The sequence below is a fragment of the Drosophila biarmipes genome, chromosome 2L, assembly GCF_025231255.1.
Source record: "Drosophila biarmipes strain raj3 chromosome 2L, RU_DBia_V1.1, whole genome shotgun sequence".
Taxonomy (NCBI): Eukaryota; Metazoa; Arthropoda; class Insecta; order Diptera; family Drosophilidae; genus Drosophila; species Drosophila biarmipes.
Window position 1 is genome coordinate 5317716 of NC_066612.1, and position 20717 is coordinate 5338432.

At 40.2% G+C, this 20717-nt stretch overlaps 4 protein-coding genes across 4 annotated transcripts; 1 reads left to right on the forward strand and 3 right to left on the reverse strand.

The window, feature by feature from the left end:
• Window positions 1-97: 97 nt before the first annotated feature.
• Window positions 98-2404, reverse strand: LOC108033517 (zinc finger protein 883). Its single transcript, XM_017107863.3, has 2 exons — window positions 2270-2404; window positions 98-2212 (listed from the first exon to the last, which is right to left on the reverse strand). Exon 2 carries the CDS (start codon window positions 2206-2208, stop codon window positions 169-171), a length of 2040 nt encoding a protein of 679 aa, XP_016963352.1. The 5' UTR covers window positions 2209-2212; window positions 2270-2404; the 3' UTR covers window positions 98-168.
• Window positions 2405-2674: 270 nt separating this feature from the next.
• LOC108033630 (zinc finger protein ZFP2) lies at window positions 2675-4809 on the reverse strand. Its single transcript, XM_017108049.3, has 2 exons — window positions 4674-4809; window positions 2675-4552 (listed from the first exon to the last, which is right to left on the reverse strand). The coding sequence occupies exon 2, from the start codon at window positions 4546-4548 to the stop codon at window positions 2884-2886; it is 1665 nt and encodes a 554-aa protein (XP_016963538.1). The 5' UTR covers window positions 4549-4552; window positions 4674-4809; the 3' UTR covers window positions 2675-2883.
• Window positions 4810-5628: 819 nt separating this feature from the next.
• LOC108033697 (uncharacterized) lies at window positions 5629-20664 on the reverse strand. The gene is made up of 2 exons (XM_017108201.3): window positions 20532-20664; window positions 5629-7139 (listed from the first exon to the last, which is right to left on the reverse strand). The coding sequence occupies exon 2, from the start codon at window positions 7039-7041 to the stop codon at window positions 6871-6873; it is 171 nt and encodes a 56-aa protein (XP_016963690.1). The 5' UTR covers window positions 7042-7139; window positions 20532-20664; the 3' UTR covers window positions 5629-6870.
• Window positions 9878-11183, forward strand: LOC108033676 (C-type lectin domain family 3 member A). Its single transcript, XM_017108130.3, has 2 exons — window positions 9878-10223; window positions 10282-11183. The coding sequence occupies exons 1-2, from the start codon at window positions 10158-10160 to the stop codon at window positions 10981-10983; spliced, it is 768 nt and encodes a 255-aa protein (XP_016963619.1). The 5' UTR covers window positions 9878-10157; the 3' UTR covers window positions 10984-11183.
• Window positions 20665-20717: the final 53 nt, after the last annotated feature.

Genomic DNA, 20717 nt, shown 5'->3' on the forward strand with positions numbered 1-20717 from the left:
TTGGGATCTGCTACTAACTGAAAAGGATTCTAGATGTTAGCAAAATGAGGTAAAACTTTTTTAGTCTTTAAACTTTTAATAATAAATATAATACGAGTAAATCTACATTTATTTTTATTTTTCCCTGAGGTGGAATAGGTGCGTAAAACACGATGGCCATTAGCTACTTCATAACTTCGAGTGGGACCGGATGTGCGACGTCAGAGAGGCTTGATAGGCAAATACTTTCGAACAATAAGGACATTTATGCGGCTTTTCTCCTATGTGTACACTTTTGTGCGCCTTGAACGAGGAATACATCTTAAAAGTCCTTTGACAGCGATTACATTTAAAGGGTTTCTCACTCGAATGGGTCTTAAGGTGTTCCTCCAGGTTGTTTTTTACCTTGAAATTTCGATTGTGACCCATAGTCCTGTGACGCTTAAGGTTGGAAAGATGGGTGAAACGTCTATGGCATTCGTCACAATCATAGGACTTTTCTTTCGAGTGAACATCGATGTGTGCTTTGAGAGACGTGCGATACCTAAAAGCCTTTGGGCAATGATCGCATTTATAGGGCTTAAGTCCCGAGTGATCCCGCACGTGTACCTTGAGGGTCAGGTGATGCCAAAAGGTCGCGTCGCACTGCGAACACTTGTACGGCCGCTCCTTTGTGTGGGTTGACATGTGCCGCTTTAGGTCGATGCGGTGCTTAAAAGTGCTGGTGCACTGATCACATTTATATGGCCGTTCTACTGTGTGCACCCGGAGGTGCACTGTCAATGAACTTTTGTGGACAAAAACCTTGGGACAGAAATCGCACAGAAGCAGAGGTTTTTTTCGAGGCATTCGGCTTCTAATTTGCTTCAGCTCATATCTCTTTCCTGAACATGGGTGTCGCCCCAAATCTATTCTAAGCTTAAAACTCTTCGAGCATTTGCCACATTTGTACGGCCGTTCGCCAGTGTGATCTCGCATGTGTATTTTCAGACAAGCATTGAACCTAAAAGTTTTCGGGCATCGCTTGCACTTAAATGGTCTTTCTCCCTTGTGGTCGAGGAGGTGCACCTTCAGGGCAGAGGGATGCGTAAAGTCCATGTCGCACAGGTGGCACTTGTGCGGTCGTTCCTTTGTGTGGGTCAACATGTGTCGTTTAACGTCAATCTGCTGCTTAAAAGCACTGGGGCATAGGCTACATTTATAGGGCCGTTCGCCCGTGTGTACCCGCAAGTGTACTATCACACCCGCTTTGCGCTGAAACGTCTTCTGGCACAGTTTACACTGAAATGGGCGCTCACTTGAGTCAACCCGCTTATATTGCTCCGCACCGGATTGGTTTGGACGGTAGGGTTCGTCGTCGGACTTGGAAGAAGTGCTATCCTTTACAGACTCCTGCGCTGGATCCGATTTACGTGGACCTTTCCGTTTGTCACTTGGAATGTAAGTACTGGCTTCTGAGGCAGAGTCCGCATCCTCCGCATGGGTCCTCAGGTGATTCTTATAACTACAATGGCGTGCAAAGGTTTTGGCACAGAGGGGGCACTTGTGCGGCCGCCCTTCATTATCCTCCATATCATTATTGCCAACTTTACTATGGGGAGACTCATCTTTCTTGACTGATACTTCACCCTTGGCGTCCTCTTGAATTTGACAATCTGATGACTTGGTTTCATCGTCTGATATTTCACAGACTTCATCCTGAACATAGCCATTTGGTGGTTCGACGTCACCAACTGATATCTTGCTGTTGCTGTCCTCCGAAAACTGGTACATGGATGGGTCAGGTTGGCCGCGGCACAACTCATCCTCCAAGGAGTTCAGCTCCACAGTAGGGCTATCGAATTGCTGGGCATTTGTTTCCTTGTTTGGTGGGTTTGCCGCGAATGCTGTGTCCTTGAGTGGATGGCCAGTCCTCGATGCCTCACTTTCAGAGTCTGATATTGTGAAGTATTCCTCCTTTCGCAGAGCATTCCCGATGCGGTCCGCTGCCTTGACCTGGCACAGCAGTTGGTGTCCCATCTCGGAGGTCTGCTGGATCTCGAAAGCGTTCTGGGCGTCTTCCAAGCAGCCCAGGCATATGCTTTCGGGCAGCGAGTCTCCTTTCTCCACCCGGTAGCCGGACCACTCGGCTATCATGTCCGGAATAGAAGGTACCAGTCCTAGCGTTCCCTCGAATATGTTGACCATGTCATCGTAGTGCCCCAGGCACACCCGGCATATTTCCTCCATGGCTCTGAAACAGAGAGGGTTGCACTTTAATAAAAACCCCCTTCATCATAAACCTGCTCACCTTTGTGCGACCCCTTGTACACAATCCGTATATTATAATTTATAGTACCTGTAATTACAAAACTATTTCGCGGATTGTTTACGTACAAGTTGAGCACACATTGAGTACCCTGACCACCCTGTGCCGGGTGAACCGTGCTGTTAGGCGCATATATCGGTTTTGCTATCGAACTGTTATCGATTTTGGGCATTTTTGAAGGTAGATCGTAGTTAATTTAAACTATCATAATCTTTAGAAAAACTGAATTTATTTAAAACAACAATTGACGATTTTGCTTTTATACCCTTGCAGAGGTTTTATAATGTCATACATCAATTATGGTAGTATTTAGTAATTTTTTATTTTTGTTACTTAATTCTAAAAATTAATCCTAAGTACATAAAAAAAATATAGAATCTAGGTAAATCTTGACCCACCATTTAATGCAATCAATTATGTAATTATTTTAAGTTAAATTAAAATATACGGACTTTTTTCAGTTCCAAGATATTCAAAACTCTTTTACAACCTTGTATTTGAAATATATTATTGCATATTTAGTATTTTTTCAATTTAGTATAGAATATATATTGAAGAATACTCTCCTTACAAAGTAACACCTAACTTTAGAAGTCCTATGAAGGTCCAGCTTTCAACTCCTCCATGTGGCACAGGATGTGAACTTTAAGAGTAGAACTTTGCGAATAGGTCTTGTCGCAATACGTGCATTTGTAGGGTCGTTCTCCAGTGTGCGTCCGCATGTGCCCCTTAACCGATGTGAGATCTATGAAAGCCCTGGGGCAAAAACTGCATTTATACGGCCTTTCTCCCGTGTGGGTTCGAATGTGTCGCTTCAGGTCGCTCGCTTGCTTAAAATTCTTTGGGCACTCGGAACACTTATATGGCCGTTCCCCCGTGTGGATGCGGGTGTGCAGCTGAATGGAAGTATGGTACTTAAAAGCCTTTGGACAATAGTCGCATTTAAATGGTCTGTCTTCGCTGTGGAACTTTAGGTGCTGATTAAGTTCGGACACTCGCTTAAAGGCCATCGAGCAAAAATCACATTTAGCTGGACGTGCGGTCGAGTGAACAAGCATGTGCTGGGTCAGTTGGAATTTGTGCACATAAGCCTTGGGACATTGATCACATGTGAACTGCTTCTCTCCCGTGTGACCCCGTACATGTCGGTTGAACTCGCTCCGATGCTTATAGCTCTTGGAGCAGTGAGTGCACTTAAAGGGCCTTGCCTCATCGTGAGTCTTGAGGTGCTGCTTGAGTTGTATCTGATCTACACACACCACCTGGCATTTGGGACACTTATTCGTTTTGCTTTTGTGAGTCGCGAAATGGTGCTGCAGATCTGATGGATTTTCAAATGTTTCTGAGCAGTGGGAACAGTGATACGACCCCGTAGAAGCCTCCAAGTGTTTTTGCTTGTGACGAAGACAATTCGCTTTGGTTCGAAAGGCCATGCGACATTGGTCACATTTGTGCGGCAGCTCCCCAGTGTGCTTGGTCATGTGAAGTTTAAGACTGTGGCTGTGCACAAAGGACTTGGGACACTGGGAGCACAGGTAAGGTCGCTCACCAGTGTGGCTTCGGAGGTGCAAACTTAAATTATACTTTCGTGGGTAAATCTTCGGACAAAAGGGACACTGGAAAGTTTGATCAATGCCAGAATCCGTGTTATCGCTCGCTAGTTTACTATTACTATCTTCCTGTTGACACTCGGGTGTAGTTTCACCGACTGATACTGATTCACTGAGTTCATCATCTTCCACGAGGAAATCGGATTGTTTGCTTTCATCGTCTGATATTCCCAAGACGTCATCTTCGTCTTTCAACTGGTTATCCGATTTATCGAGTTCTTCGACTGACATCTTACTGTCCTTACTATCCTCTGGAAACTCACAATCGGATTGGTTAAAATCAACAACTGATTGATCATTCTTGGATAAGAGAAGCTTGTCCTTCGTTTCCTCTCTTGGTTGTTGTTTTTTCCCGCACTCAGAGTCTGAAATTGTGTAGGATTCGTCCTCTTTCCCCAGGTCCTCCAGTTCCTTGGCTTGGCCCAAGACTTGGTGTCCCGTCTCGGAGGTGTGTTGAATCTCGAACGCCTGTTGAGCGTCTTGCAAGCAGCTTGAGCAAATGTTTTCAGGAAGAGAGTCGCCTTTCTCCACTTGGTAGCCCGACCACTGGGCAATCATGTCCGGAATTGTAGGTCCCAGTGTTCCGGTGTCCTTGAATATGTTGACCATATCATCGTAGGTGCCCAGGCAAACTCGGCATATTTCCTCCATCGCTCTGAAACCAAGAAAAACCAACCTTTAGTTATCCTCCAAAAATCTATAAAAAGAAGGGGCTGGGTTTGGCCCGCATGTTATTGGTGGTATGTCAGAGCCCTTGTTATCCTGGAACATGTTACCAAGTTTCGGCACCAGAAGGTGCGCTTTTCCAAGTGATTCGGTAGTGTTTTCGCGGTCAGAAATAATTTAAAATTAGAAATAAACAATAAAAAGTGTAACTACACTTCCTGTGTTTGTTTTCATTGACTTAACAGCCACAACTTCGAGTACTCTAAACACCCTGTTGCATAAAAGTGTGTTGTTAGGCGCAAAAAACATATGTTGCACTATCGAATTGTTATCGACTAGGCGGGAAATTCAAAAACGACTAATTTCTGTACGACAAACTTAAAAAACCTGTTTTTAGGTAATGCTAAAAAACCAATAAGTTAACCCCATCTTTTATGATTATACTATAACTAAAAAATGAACTTTAAACCCCGTAAAAATGCAAATATTTTAATGTAGTTTCTATGTTTGATTAATTATTTTGGTTTAAGTTCTAGCCCTTCCAAATAAGAACTGAACATATGTTGCACTATCGAATTGTTATCGACTAGGCGGGAAATTAAAAAACGACTAATTTCTGTACAACAAACTTAAAAAACCTGTTTTTAGGTAATGCTAAAAAACCAATAAGTTAACCCCATCTTTTATGATTATACTATAACTAAAAAATGAACTTTAAACCCCGTAAAAATGCAAATATTTTAATGTAGTTTCTATGTTTGATTAATTATTTTGGTTTAAGTTCTAGCCCTTCCAAATAAGAACTGAACATATGTTGCACTATCGAATTGTTATCGACTAGGCGGGAAATTAAAAAACGACTAATTTCTGTACAACAAACTTAAAAAACCTGTTTTTAGGTAATGCTAAAAAACCAATAAGTTAACCCCATCTTTTATGATTATACTATAACTAAAAAATGAACTTTAACCCCATAAAAATGCAAAAATTTGATTTTAGTTTCCATGTTTGATTAATTATTTTGGTTTAAGTTCTAGCCCTCCCAAATAAGAACTGAAAACTTGCTTTGCATTGAACACTCAACAGCTTAAAGACTTTATTTATTGATCGATATCGATTTATTGCATTTTTCTCAACAATTATCTGCTGCAGTGATATTACTATGTTCTAGTACAGTTTCTCATTGTTTTGGCATTACCGTTGTTACCGTTATGTTGATGCTTGCAGGGTTGCATTCCGATTCTGGCTTACTAACTAATTAATAAGTAAATTTGAATTTCGAAAATCTCTGATAAATGTATTTGCTTTTTTTCTTTTCGTAGTGTTCTCCTTGGTATTTCTCTATTACTGTCTGAGGCTGTACGGAAACGAATATGCTTTCATCGTTATTGTGTTGTTTGCATTGCTAATGTGTTGTTTGGCAACTTCTTTGGGTTAAATGCACTTCTCATATTGCTGGGCTTGGATAACTATTGTGAGTTAGTGTTAATATTTATTGGATAAGCGCATTTGCAAAGACTCCGATTCGAGTTTGATGTGTAAATATATTCCTCTACATGTGTGTATACATTGTTTTGTTATTGTTAGTACTGGCTCAATTGCTCGCTCCTTTAGTTAATATATATTTATCTATTTAATAGCCTTGCATAAACGTTTTCTCTTGATGTTTTCTTTTTTTTTTTTTGTTTGTGACACGCAAAACATTGTTGTAATTACAAAAATATATATATACCTCGTGTTGTAGTCGGCTGTTCTCGAAACTTAAGCACTAATAAACCCGAATAAACGCAATAAGTGGATTATGATTTAATATTTATTTGCTTGTAGTTTGCGATTTGTAAGTGTCTCATACTTCATTTCACTTATTACAATACAAAAGGTACGAAAGGCGCGAGAAATTCCGATGCAACGGAATTTACACTAAAAATTGACTTAATTGTGAAGAGCTAACTGAAGGAGTCGGTTTCGATTTCGATTTCCCGAAAAGGAGCTTAAATTAAACGTTGTATTATTTTCTTGGGTATTTATTTTCTGTGGTATTCCTTGCTTTTCAGCTTAAACTTAACATGGTATTTCTGCTTGGAGGAGGTGTATCTTTGAGTACTCATTTGGTAGTATCCATACGCTACGTTGCTGGAAAGGTTAGGGTGACAATATAGATTGGTGTTTCTCCCTTGGTGTCTCATTATATATAGGAAAACTTGACTGAAAAGCGGCAACTAGTTCGAGTATCTGTTATATGCCTAACCATTTATGTTTCTGCATTGGGGGGGATGGGAAGGACCTCGTTCTTATAGACTAGCTCCGTTACTCGGCGCGGCAGAGCAGCGAGGCGAAGCGGAAGAGGCGCATCCAGCTGAAGAGCTTCGACTCCAGGAGATTCTCCTCCGCCGTCGAGGTGGTCATCGAGACCCGCGACGAGTTGGAGGACTTGCTGCTCCGCTTCTGCTGCATGATCCTGGGCGAGCTCATCTTCATTATCGAGTAAGTCGTCTTGGCGGCTTCTGGGTGCACACGCCACACAAGTGGACGTGGGCTACGGGGTCACAAGCGTGGAACGGGACGAAACGCACGGGCTGCAAGGAGAAGACACAAGGCGGGGGATTAGTACGGGTCGAGTGTTATCGAAAGTCAATGGTTCAGTCCTCAAGCATCACTCCACTTCGCTTCTGTCCAGTGGCAGCCGTGACATTTGAGCGGCAGTCAGCAAATCCCCAAAAATCCCCACCGAAAAGCTGACTAATGGGGCATCGCAGGCTGATGTGGGGAATGGGAAGGTGTTTTCAATCTATTCAGTGTCCATACCCCACAAAAAAAAGTAAGGTAGGTAAAATCCATACATAATATAATTCTCTTTTAAATTTGATTTAATTAGAACTTTTTATTTAATATATTCAGAAACATGTATTATGACATTTAAAACAGTGAGTAAGCCCCAAAAAGCCAAAGCGATAAGCTTACTGATAGATAGATGATGCGGTGAATGACAAAGTACTTTCTAGAGCTCTTCCTCAGAATCTATATCTGCTCAAAAAAATGTGGTATATTGTAAAATAACATCCATTTCCTAATATATGCGATTTGATTTAATAAGCATTGGTTTTTTTTAAATTTAAAAGAAGGGAAACAATCGTCAAATCCTGAAAAATTGCCAAAAGTTAAAAGGTTATTAGATGAAAGAGAAAGTGATTTTAAGACTATCTATCTATTCAATGTAATATTAAGATAAAATAGTATTAATTTCTTAATATATTTAATCTAATTTAATTATAACGATTTTTTCATTGATTTTTTAGGGATCATTCTGCGGAATCTAGGATATACTTTATTATCATCTTGTATATCCTATCATATCACCATACATATAATTACATTTTATTACAACCTGTAACTATGGAAAATTAAGATGTGATTAAAATTTCAATAAAAATATGATTATAAATTTGTTGTTGATAATAGGAACTTGGTTTTTGCTTGTAAAAACTTAAAAATAAATAAAAATAAAACGAATTAAGTAAGGTTAAGGTTAACAGACCCCAAATAATAATAATACTTTCACTACCCCACTCTATTTTGAATGTTGCCCTCCCAGCTAGCCATAAAAACTAACTAGTTTTTCCCAACAACCATGCTCAGCTCTAGTGGCAATGCTCCATTGGCTCCACACACCCAGGGCATTGTGCAGCCCACCCATCCGGAGCTGACGACCTTGCCCACATGCACTGGAGTGTGAGTGGTTTGGCCAAAAGAGGCCCAAATCGAAGGGCCCAAATCGCCTTTGGCTGCTCCAGTTTTTCCAGATCCGGCTGAGGCCATGTTCATTGCGGATTGTAAAGCTTTTTAAGCGAGACTGCATGTGCGCAAGGTAAAGTTTACCAAGAGCTGCAAATTGATGTTTTAATTGGACAAAATCCCGCCTTGTTTGCCTGTAAAAAAGATTACATAGTCGAAAGACAGTGTGTGTTCTACGTCACTGGTAATTATGCAATGTGCCATCCACTCCCCGCCTTTGGGCAGCAAATTAATTTCAATTCCCAGCCAAGTTTTACAATCCCGGGCCATGTATCCGTGGCGACAGTCGAAGAGTGCAGTCCGCCCATAAAACAGATCCATGTATCAAGCAGATAGTAATAAAAAACTGCGACAGCAGCTTGTCGCGAACACGCGACCTCATAAAATATTGTTTTGTTTTTCCGTTTCGTATTTGGGGGATCGCTTTTCCTCCCAGCTTCTTGCTAAATATTATCACTCCACTTTGTGTGTTTTGTAAGCAATCTTGTCGCCGCTCAAAATACGCCTGCGCATTCGCCTGGCTCATTATAATGCTGAGATCATGCAGATAGCCGGGCCGACGAGCACTTGGGGGAACAGTGGGTGGCATGGGGAAAATAGCACTCAAATGCCACAATTGCATAGGCTTTTGTTTATTATATTCATGATATCAAAGGCATTCCAAATATAACCATGAACCACTCTTACTCTGCACTTTGCAATCGTAATATGGCAATATCGAACTATTTCTAACCGAAGTTATGAAATAAATTGTTTTAGGGAAAAGCCGTTGTGCCTCCAAATTAGTTCCATCTGAAATTCCACAGTTTCCATAATAGAAAGGCTTCCAAGATCGTCTCCAACTCTATTTCCTATGGAAGTCTTTCGTAAATTTTCCCAATTTCCACCCAGTGCCCCCTTTTGGGCTCCATTTCCACAGACGCCTCTGCACGGGTTTCCATTTCTTCTCCTCGGCTGTGACATAAACATTTCGGGAATGGGAAATATTTTCCGTTTTCGTTTTAATCTCCGGAATACTTCGAATGCAGCTGCTGTGTTGTCCGTTCGAGGGGATGGGGCGCGAGATCGCGATGGCGTGGGCGCCTTCCAGCTAGCGGGCCAGCACGACACTCGCCCACATATAGCTATAGGTATAGGTATAGTACCCCCTGCGCGACCCCACTCTAATGGCCTTTCAAGTTTCACAACTCGTGCCGCACTTTTTGGCTGCCAAACAAGTATTCAGATACATTTGACTTACTCCAAAAAATACTATTTTTTGTGCTACCAAAATTGTACACTAAGGTTTATAAGGCTTCGTTGCTTTTGATGGCAATTTCTTCTTCCACCAGGAACATCATTTGTTTAGATTAGGAATTTAAATTTATAATATTCGGAAAAGTATAGGGGAGGCGATAAGAAAGCTATAAATACGTTATAGCCTCTGCAAGCATATAAAAATAATTTCTTTTATATTAACGACAATTAAGACATAATTTTTAAGAATTAAAAATATTATCATCCGTTTATTAGTCACATAAATTGTCGACATATAATAATCCAGTTGAGTTAACTTCTTGTTGTTTCATACGTTCCTAGCAGCATCCTCGATTTGTTTAGGATTGAATTCGATGCTGATAAGATGATAATGGAGCCAGTCTGAACTGCTTTTTGGCAGATTTCAAATTCGGACTCTCTTGGGGTCAATCTATATATGATTAGACAATGAGAGGCCTATAAATGTCGGGAATCAGTGCAAATTGATTCAGTCTTGAATTTTAGTTTAGCCTACAAAGCCATTAGGTCGATCTTGACTTTACGCAATGCGTGATTTTATATTAATTTTCCTTTTGGGACTGCTAGCCCAAAGTACTCTTGGAGTAGCATTGGTAAGGCAATCGGCTTAACTTGCTGCCCAAAAGCTGTCATTAGACCTTTTTACTACAGTTCCCCGGTGACGTGGAGCGCAGACTGGTGACCCTGGAAGCTCGGCAGTATGCTGATAGTGATGCCTTCGAGGAGAGGATTCGGAGATTGGAAAACCACTTGCCCACCCAGCGGAGAGTCGAAATATCGCGGGCTCTGGAGAAGAACGAGCCTGTTGCCAACGAAAACGCCATTGGTGAGAAATTCGACAAGCTGGAGGTGGTGCTCAAGCAGGAGTTGGCTGATACCCTGGGGAAGCTGACTTCCAAATTCGAGGAACTAGTGGAAAAGCTGACCGCCATCGAAAACAAAATTGCCAACAGCCCGAGTATCAAAACAAATTTGAAGATTGGTGAAAAGTATTACTATATTGAGAAGGACAATGAGGAGTCCTGGAAGGAGGCCAAGAACTCATGTGCTGAAAGGAAAGGACATCTTGCGACTCTTGAAAATGAAGAGGAGTGGAAGGCTCTGGCTGAGCACTTGAGCAGTGACAATAACTATTGGATTGATGTTACTGACAGCGAGGACGAAGGCGATTTTCAATCCGACTTTAAAGGCATGGATGCAAAATTCTTGAAGTGGAGTAAGGGCGAACCTAACAATGGAGGCCCAGAAGATTATATAGAAGATTGTGTGGAACTGCAAGGAAGTGCTGAGTTCTACATGAATGACGCGAGGTGCTCAAAACGTAATTTCTATATTTGCGAAATCCCTGCGTAATCCGATTCGAAATGTAAAAAATGTAAAGCTAATTTAAACAAATAAATTGATTTAATTGCTTGTCATAAATTTTAAAAATAAAAGAAAATAAAGATAAACATTAATAATAATAAGAAAAGAGCTCAGAAATAAAATGCTGGACCTGCTTTAACTTTTATTATTCCATTTGAGGATTGATATTCCAAAAGATATAGATCAAATTAAACAAAGAACGAGACTAAAATACATACTAAGAATGATTTATAAATTAAAATATTAATAATTATTTTTGAGCAGTTTCCAATATTTAAAAGAATTCAATATTCATATTCAAGTACATTGTTCTTGAATTCGGATCGTTCTTAAAAGCCGTGTAAGTTAATTTTGGTATCTATGTTTTCAATTTGGGAACGAAATGGTAAGAAAAGAAGAATTAAAAAGATTTAGTATAACAATTTGACTAATGGCTTAGTTGTTAAGTTATAAAACCTTCAATACTACTTGATTGTCGTTCTATTTTCCAGCTCAGATGGGAACGTCACAATTTTTTCTGTGTAGATAAACTATACATGGACTGAGATGGGGGTATTCTTACAGTACCCAACCAAAGCGAGCTAATTCTTGTTGGTGTGCCAACTAATGAATGAAATTGTTCTCTATCTCCCTATCTCATCGATGACACTTTCAAGGCGGTCGTTTTATTGGATACCCCACCACATCCACCATCGGTTGGCACCGCGGGGCGTATGCGTGATGTTTTTATTGCCGTTAAATTAACCGAAAGCCGGGGGAAAGTGGAGAAATGGGTGCGAACATGCCACACTTTAGATTTGGTGTATATCCACGGGAATTCGTGGTCTTCGTGCCTGCCCCTCGGGTCATGAGTATATTTCAATATCCTGGGCGCCAGCTCCGGGGAAATTTACGAGTGTCGAGTGTTGGAAATCGAATATCTTCGATGACGACGCTGTCTTTTCGGTAATTTGTGGCCCCTCATTGTGTTGCCCCGAAGTTGTATCGCCCACGCAGACAGCTTGACATATTTTAGGGCCCATCATGGCCGAGGAACAGCTAATAATGTGATGTGAATCTTGATAGATTTCCTGGTTTTTTATTACACCTACAGTTGCAGTTTAGTTTCCAGCTGGTTGACAAATATTTTCCATTTTCCTCCTAATTGGCTTCAATTTTGTGTCGCCGCTGATGTGTGTGATTTTTTACTTTTGCTATACACACATGTATTTGTTGCTTGTCACCCCGGCTCACATTGACCCACTTGGCGGTACATAGCAGTATATTGTAGCAAACAGCAGTTTGAGCCTGTGCCAAATTCAATTATCAATTTGTGCTTTTCATGCATTTTCCATTGCAACTCGCAGTTTTCCCTCCGTCACTCGTTTCAAAAGTGGCAGTTGGAAAGCCAAAGAAGGGAGTTGGCATTTGCCATTTGGCATTTGGGCGAACATGACAGCTGCGAATGCCTGAAACGCCGTTGATAACACTAGTTAAACCGATTTCGTAAATTGGCTAAACAGAAATGCTGTTGACATTTTCTTGGACCGACGAGCGAAGGTTTCTTACTAGATTCAATAATTCTGGCTTAGATTTTACCCACATTTAAAGTATTCCTTAGATCACAAAAAAAATATAAACACCTTTCCAACACTAATATATATTTATAACTAAGATATTGTACAAAATACCTTACAAAATATAATTTAATATTACTAAAAGATTACAAAATCTTTATTTGTTAAGCAACATTAACATTACTTACATAAAAATCCCTTGTGTATTTCTAACACCTAGTGTCATTGGTTTATATTTTGTTTTCCCACACTGGTTCAATCTTTTACTGCTGCTTTACTAGCTTTTTACTATCTGACCTGGTTACCTCCACTTAGTGTTATTAGAACCGTGTTTACCACTAACCTGCTCACTTTTAGATACTTGCTGTGAATGGAAACCGGCGGTTACTACTTTTCCCACTATCGTTATTATTATTATCGTCGCCACTGTCGCATACCGCTATCTGCTGTCATGTCACTGACTGTCTCTGGCGGTTTCAATTGCATTTCAAATGAATGCTCCCCGCCTTGCAGTGCGTTGTGTCCCCTTGGAGAATGGAGAATGGGAAATGGGACCGGGAAACATGGCAGCTGGGAGCTCGACTTGGTGTTGTTATCAAGCGCGTGCCACTTGAGCGATTCGCTGACTGACACTGCCACGACCGCAGATGCCACAACAAACAGCGCCCCACTGCCACGCCCACCGAGACCCACTGTACCGCCCGGCCGCCCATCCGCCCACTTTGACATCCGTCTTAATGAGGCTTCAATATCACTTGCCACTCATGCTACACGCAGAGAAAATGAATATTATTGAGACATTTTCCATTAAGATTTACTTGTGGCTTAAATCAAGAATTTTTAATTTGATTGATAAATAGTTTCCCATTAAATACAAAATTTACAATTATCAAATTTAATAAATGTTTTTTATTTAAAACCTCATTAAAAACGTAGTAAAAGCCAATATTAAGATTTTAGTTTAAATATTTTTTTAATATTCTTCATCCATTGTGGTTTTATTAGTTTAAAATATGGAAAAATTCTAGCAAACTTTTAAGTTTATTTAAAGATTTTAACTTTGTTTTCATAAAATTAAATTTTTGTATAAAGTAGAAAACTTAAAGTTTATATTGCTAGCCTCGTATCTTATATTTGCTTCCTTAATTTAAATATTTTATAATTTATTTCATATATTTCACATAGTATTTAGTTGTAGTTTTTAATTTAAAAACTCTTTTAAACTCTATTTCTATCTACGGTCACCCTTTCTCTCAGTGCAGCTGATTGGCATGGCTGCTGCTATTGTAATTTGAAAACCGAGCGAAATTGAGACACCGATAGAGAGGCCTAGACTCCAAGCTACAGCCTCAGATCTTTGTAAATAGATAACGATATCTAATTGGGTCAGGCCGTACTGTAGTACGCATATTACACTTGGTTGTCGGCCGGTTGATTGATTCAATGGGGCTTAAATAATAGATCGAAATCCTTGAGAACTCCCTCTGTATTTTCCCCAAACAGCGGGCATTACATGACAAAATCTGGCTGTGATCTCACCAAGAAGCAGCAAACAAATGACATCACACGGTGGCAAGGCAAGTTGGGGACCCGTTCAACTTGAGTTGAATTAGAAGGCAGTGCTCGAGAGATCCACGTATAAATCATAAATATTAACAGCGCACACACACACACACTGGCCGATAATGGGAGTTCAAAGAGGCGAAGATACACAGCGTAGAGGAGATGGGAAAAACCTGAATAAATATTTATAAGAATGCTAATTCCCCGATTGCAGGCGCTGCAGTGAAACGAAGCTGCGGAGAAAAGTGTAGCCAGCAGATGCATTGTCTTTTGGCCCAGAACCGCAGTCAAGCATTTTGGGACGGGGGGAAACCGCAAAAAAGGCGGCAAGTGCCCTACGTTTTCCATCCCCTTCCCCTTTCCCTGCCCCTGGCAACTGCGACACTGTAACAGTCTAGTTAACTTGCAACCTACAAGCGAATGTATCTGCATCTACAAGTCACTCTACACCACCACTATCCCCTCTCCTCCGCCTCTTTCCACCTCCTGTGCCCTCTGTTGACTGACTTTCGAAACGTGTTGTCATGTAAATTAACCGAAAAAAGCAGAAAGAAAAACTGCCATGTTGCGGGTTAGTTGAGGAACACCAGCTACATGCAGCTAAGCTGCAAGTATCTTTCGGATACACAGAACAAACACAGCGGCAGTGGGAGACTGGGCCGGGAGAGGCCACCTCGGCCTGAGAAAGACAAATATAATTGACAATGGAGAGCAGCTGGACTGGGATGCAAACATCGCAGACAAAGCCGTTTAAATGGAAAATTGTTAGACGTCACGGGCCAGCGGAAGAAACATCCCCAAGCAGCCCGAAGACCAGTTGTCAGCTGTTCGGCGAAAACTTTGGCAGGGAAAACCTTAGGCTGAGCCCCGCAAAATCCTATATAATGGCACACAATTAGGCTGGCCCTTAAGTCAATGTACCCAAGGTAATCTTAAAAAACTCTTCAAACGCTTAGGTTGGAGGAAAAGAAATCGCTAGGAATATATCTCTTTAATATTAAGTTTGCTTAAACTGTTAAGATACAAGCTATGAAATATTCATTACCCAATGTATAGTAACTATTTAATCAAAATTCGGGTAAGAGTTAATAAAGAAAGTTTGAATTTAGAGTCTTTTTAAAGTGTTATTAAATATTCTGAAAACTATGTAGGCGAAGACTTCACATGCGGGATCGTCAGATTAAAATATCTTTGTCGTTATAGAAACACTTTACATTTAAATGAAGCGTGCCTAATGAATATACCCGAATATGTTTTAAATATTTAAACATATTTGTATATTTTTGTAGTTTCCAACACACACATTCTTCAGCAATCAACAAGCCAGACCCTGACCCATTGCGAAATCGCACCTTAATATTTTCGTATCCCCCACTCGAGCGTAGCAAAAACATTCCCCAGACGGATGAATACATTTTCAAACAAACCATTACGCGGAGTGCGAAGAGCCCAGGGTGCCCATGTGCAGCACGGCCAATGGCCACTTCCATTTCCTGTTCTTTTGGCACGGCCATTACGCATACGCCGCGTACGCCAATACGAATGCAAATATTATACCATTATTGCGCATGAAATGCCAGCGTAAACAATAATAAGCCCCAAGACCTCAGACGAAGGCGACGGAGAAGCCAATAAACAAGAGGCCCCCCAAAAATAAAGTCGAAGCAAGAGGAAAGAGCTACGAAGAACGGGCTGTGCGAAGTTCAAAGTTGGCCAAAAGAAATTGCGCGGTCAGCTTGGGCCAGTCGGTCATTAGCTGAAGCCAAAGGCCCCTTGTGGGCAGCTCGTTAGCTTGGCTGGGGCAAGAGGGGGAGTGGATCTGAAGCATGGTTTTATGGCCGTACCAAGCTCTTACATAATGATGGGAAAACCTCTATGCCCCTGATAAGAAATGCGGCTCACAAAGGCAGATAGGCAGATAGATGGGGCAAAATACGTATAGACTGGGCCAGAGATCGCTTCGCTGATGGGGGGCATCGTTTTATGGCTCGTTAAGTCGTTTTAAATAAATTAATGAAACAACGGAAAATGTCCCAATGAAATTCAAATGAAGGCAACCCAATGCAGTGCATAGGAAACCCATAAAATCTGAATGAGGAAAATACCTAATTAAATTTCAATTGAAGGGCACACACCGTGTTTAAACTTTAAAGTAAATAAAATAGTACTAATTGATTAGGAAATTCAAGTAATTACAAGCAATTAGTGAATCATTTTCGCGCATTAGTACAAAAGTATCTTTGTTTGAAAGCGAAAGATTTATGAATGGCAAAATACAATACATCTGCCAACATTTCGTTGGCGAATCTCCTAATGGTTTTTTCCTATTTATTTGGATATATTTAGAAAAATACACTGATAAAATCATGAAGGTTTAAATACATGCATTTTGAATTTAAAAAATTGTAATATTTAATATAAAACATGAGAATTTGTGCGATTTAATTAAAAAATAATGAGATCAAAGTAGTAAATAAATATTGGTTTTGTTGTTACCTGATTTTTTTTTAACATTTTAAGTTATCTAAAATAGAGTTTCCTATTAAATTCAAATTTTAAAATTTTTAAATAAACCTTTTATATATTTTTAAGTGTGTCTAAGCAGAAACAACGGATACATTTAATATTTAAGTTCCTACATCCGACAAAAAAATGAAATTAGAAAAACTACTTAAAAACTTTAAAAACTCCCTTTTTTGGACTACAAAGTTTGTTCTGTCAGGATTTCCAATTAAGTCGAAGACCACACAACATCTTCAGAAGTTTTCCCAAGCCCACATTGCCCCACTTTTCGATGACTTTAAAACTTTCTGTGCTGACCGAAGCAATTCACTTCGCAATGAGTTTTCTCCTTGGGTCTTTCCCCCTCAAGTGCTTCCAATCGTGGTCAATGCATAATTCAGAACACTTATTCGAGGGGCCATAAAATAAACAAAGATGACGCTGTGGAAATTTTGAAGACCACACACACTTAGCCCGCTGGAAAATCGGACTGATGGGGCAGGGGTCACTGGGCTTGACCCCGGCTTTTTGCATATGGTATCAACCTTTTCGTGACCTTTTTCAGTGCAAGCTCGAGCAGCAGGGCATCGATTTTCGATTAAATCTAATTGACATGACGGACCACGCCCACTTCCGCCCCCTGTCTGTCTGCTTTCCTGTCAAACTTGAGCTTCCCCATTTCGCTGCTCATTTCCACTGACCATTTTCCATTTCCATTTGACACGCTTCGGAATTTTCAACAACTTCTGTTGTAAATAATTTATGCCATTCATCGTTGTTGGCTTAGCATTTTTGTTTGCTTTTTTTGGTTGGCAAAATTGTTTTTCGGGCTCATTGTGAGCCCTAGACTGATGGCTTGTCATTAATTTTCAGCTAATCTCAATCAGTCAGGGGAAGGGAGAAAATTCACTTGGGTTCTAACCATCCCAGACCTCCTAACCCTCCCAACCATTCCCATCCATAACCCAGCTGTGAACTTTTATCGGAATCTGAGTGACAAGGCTCATTTCGGGCTTTCGAGGCCATTTCCGCTGTGGGTAATTGAAATTTGGTAGATAAATTGGGAAAATTGACAATAAAATGGTTTAATTGGAATTGGCTTAAATAGGTTAGCAAATGCTTTAGGTTTGCGCCTATCACATCCGGCTTCATCAACGACTTTTTAGGAAATTTATTTTAAAATAAAAACTTGTCTTAGCGTCATTATTCACTTCATAAAATATTATTTTCTCTTAGATTTTACCAGTGTTATTTGAAAAATGTTTGAGTAAACAAATTCTAAAAATATTTCTCACCACTTCTTGTTCATTTCAAGCAATTAAAAGTTCTAAAACCCAATTTTTCAACATTTAAAAAAGAACATTTCACCCAATTTCGAGCGCTTTTTCCGCTGACAGTTCATTTCCTAAATATATCTCTCGGTTTTCAGTTGGCCACAAATTTGTTGATGTCATCGATGACATTTGCATGATTCCCGTTGATAAAAATGCACTTAGTGGCAAGTCGGGGGAGTAGTTAGGTAGAGCTCGCCCTGCTTATCGGGCAAGCACTTCATGTCCGCCCCAATTTCCCGACCCCACGCCCCCGGGAAAAGCGATTCATGTTTGTAATCTCCTTTGTTGCCCTGCTTTTCCTCCACTCGCTTTATTATTTGAAGCGCAAATATTGATTTCCTTTTCTCTTTTGTGGCGCCCTCCCCGCGTTTCCGAGTGTTATAAATGCAATACAAACGGCCCAAAGTTTGATAAGTTTTTCTGTGTTTCTTTTTTGGGGTTTTTATGCCCCATATGTTGGCTATAGTTATGGTTGGGGGACACCAAGTGCACTTAACGATATGATAAGAAACGAACGACCAACGGGGCTGACCCACATAGGGAATCCGATGGCAGATAGGGTACAGATGAGTTATGCACTCGCTTTTCATGCGGAGACAACAGTGAGTGCTCGATTAAATGGCCAAGTGTCCGATGGCACGATGCATATTAATCATTGAGTTTCATGTTTAATGTCTCTGCCAGCAGGACAAGGCAAATTAATTAAATCGTAGCGATTCCTCAACATTTATGCTGTAATTGGTGTTGGGCTCGCCATGTGAACTAGCTGTGCGGCCCACGACAAAAGGCCATGCCGCACATACAGTTCGGCCCATTGGCCTATATAAAATGCCAGTGCCATGCCAAGGCATAAACAGAGGCGCAGATGATTAATAAACTGAAGCCAAAAAGGGGGCGGCACCTCAGCTCGGTTCAGATGTCTGGCTGACTGGTGTGTGGAATACAGATGAAGTGACATAATTGAAGGCCAGGAGGTGGGGCCGGGGAAGCCTCTGAGAACTTTCTGTGTGAACCCCCTCGGCGAGCACATGGGGCAACAGTAATCAGCTGCCTCCAGAAGGGGCAGTGAGCCAACGCCTCATGGAAGCCCAAAAGAAATTGAGATTGTGCGGTTCAGTTCGCATGAGAGCTACTTTCAAAGGTCCCGGGAAGGGTTATGCCTAGTCAATGGGACAGAAAATGGGGCTCAACTGGTAAGATGTGGATAAAGTTCAGTCGAGCAGCTCATGTCATATCATATAACATTGAAGTTCAAGGGAAAAATAAAACAGTTCAGATTGAATCAAAGTTCCAAAAGTATAAACTAACAATACTCTATTAAACGTAGAAGCCAACAAATCATTTTTTTTATAAAATATTTTTAAATATTTCTAGAATGTGTACATACGTTTGCCTCAATCTTTATGTGTTCAACCACACCATAAACTACTCCATTGCGTAAATACCTATGTGAATATGTACCATAAACAAATTAAAACGGCAGAACAAAATGTCTACATTAAAGAAATTTACAATATATAAGCAAAGAAAATATTTAATATTTAAGAAATTTACAATATATAAGCAAAGAAAATATTAAATATTTAAGGAACTTACAATATATAAGCAAAGAAAATATTAAATATTTAAGAAATTTACAATATATAAGCAAAGAAAATATTAAATATTTAAGAAATTTACAATATATAAAGAAAGAAAATATTGAATATTGAAGAAATTTACAATATATAAGCAAAGAAAATATTTAATATTTAAGAAATTTACAAAATATAAGCAAAGAAAATATTAAATATTAAAGAAATTTACAATAGAGAAGCAAAAGAAAATATTAAATATTAAAAAAAATTACAATATATAAGCAAAGAAAATATTAAATATTTAAGAAATTTACAATGTATAAGCAAAGAAAATATAAAGACCTCACAGAAGTATATTTTATGGCTAGAAAATGGCATTTCCTATTTCGACTGGCACTTAACCTACTTAGAACATTTATTTTTATGAGTTTTTAGAGCAGTTTAACATGTGGACCCTTTTTTTATAATAATATTTTACCCCACCCCCGTAACAAGCCAATTTTCGCCCACAAGTTAATCAATTTCGCATAAAATAAATAAAGAAATAGATTTTCCCTTCAAGTTGCGGTCCAACCTCTTCCCATGCAGATGTCCTTCGCCGATAGAAGCGAGACCCTTATGAGGGATAATCTGGTTTTGGGCAGGAAGCACATGAGTCGCAGAGCTCTGGTTCAAATCGGAATTTGCAAGGGAAACGCCAAAGAACTGGGGGTGGGGAAATGGAAAGGGAAATGGGGTTGGGATTGGGGGGCCATAAAACCAAATGAAAAACGAGTCGAGATTTACGCTTGAAAGGAAAGACGCAAAAACAAAAAACTTTCAGGCGTGATTACGTAAAATGCGTAAAAAGAACAGAGAGAGAGGGGCAGAGAGTGCGAGAGAGAGCGCGTCGTAGGAACCACTTGACGCATTTCAAGGACACGTGCAGCCTTCGCAAGGACACGGGCAGCGTAAAAGAGCAGCGCGTTACACAACACTGGCTCGTAACGGTCGTTCCAACTCACCGTAGTTGGCTGGTTGGCAGCTCCTTCGACGGCCGCCCTTTAAATTGTTTGGTTTTTCTCCTTCAGCTAAGTAGGCCCTGGCTGAAGTGCTTTCGACTGTCGACGGCAGTGGCCAGAACACAGATACTTTTCGTAGGTGACAAGCAGCCAACAAATTTTCCGTTCTCGCCGAGTCTTGTTGTTTTC

Excerpts from the sequence above, each read along its gene's own strand:
- LOC108033517 (XM_017107863.3), bottom strand. The coding sequence starts at position 2,208 with ATGGAGGAAATATGCCGGGTGTGCCTGGGGCACTACGATGACATGGTC.
- LOC108033630 (XM_017108049.3), bottom strand. The coding sequence starts at position 4,548 with ATGGAGGAAATATGCCGAGTTTGCCTGGGCACCTACGATGATATGGTC.
- LOC108033697 (XM_017108201.3), bottom strand. The coding sequence starts at position 7,041 with ATGAAGATGAGCTCGCCCAGGATCATGCAGCAGAAGCGGAGCAGCAAG.
- LOC108033676 (XM_017108130.3), top strand. The coding sequence starts at position 10,158 with ATGCGTGATTTTATATTAATTTTCCTTTTGGGACTGCTAGCCCAAAGT. Across the intron at positions 10,224-10,281 it reads GTACTCTTGGAGTAGCATTG|TTCCCCGGTGACGTGGAGCG; the intron begins GTAAGGCAATCG and ends TTTTTACTACAG.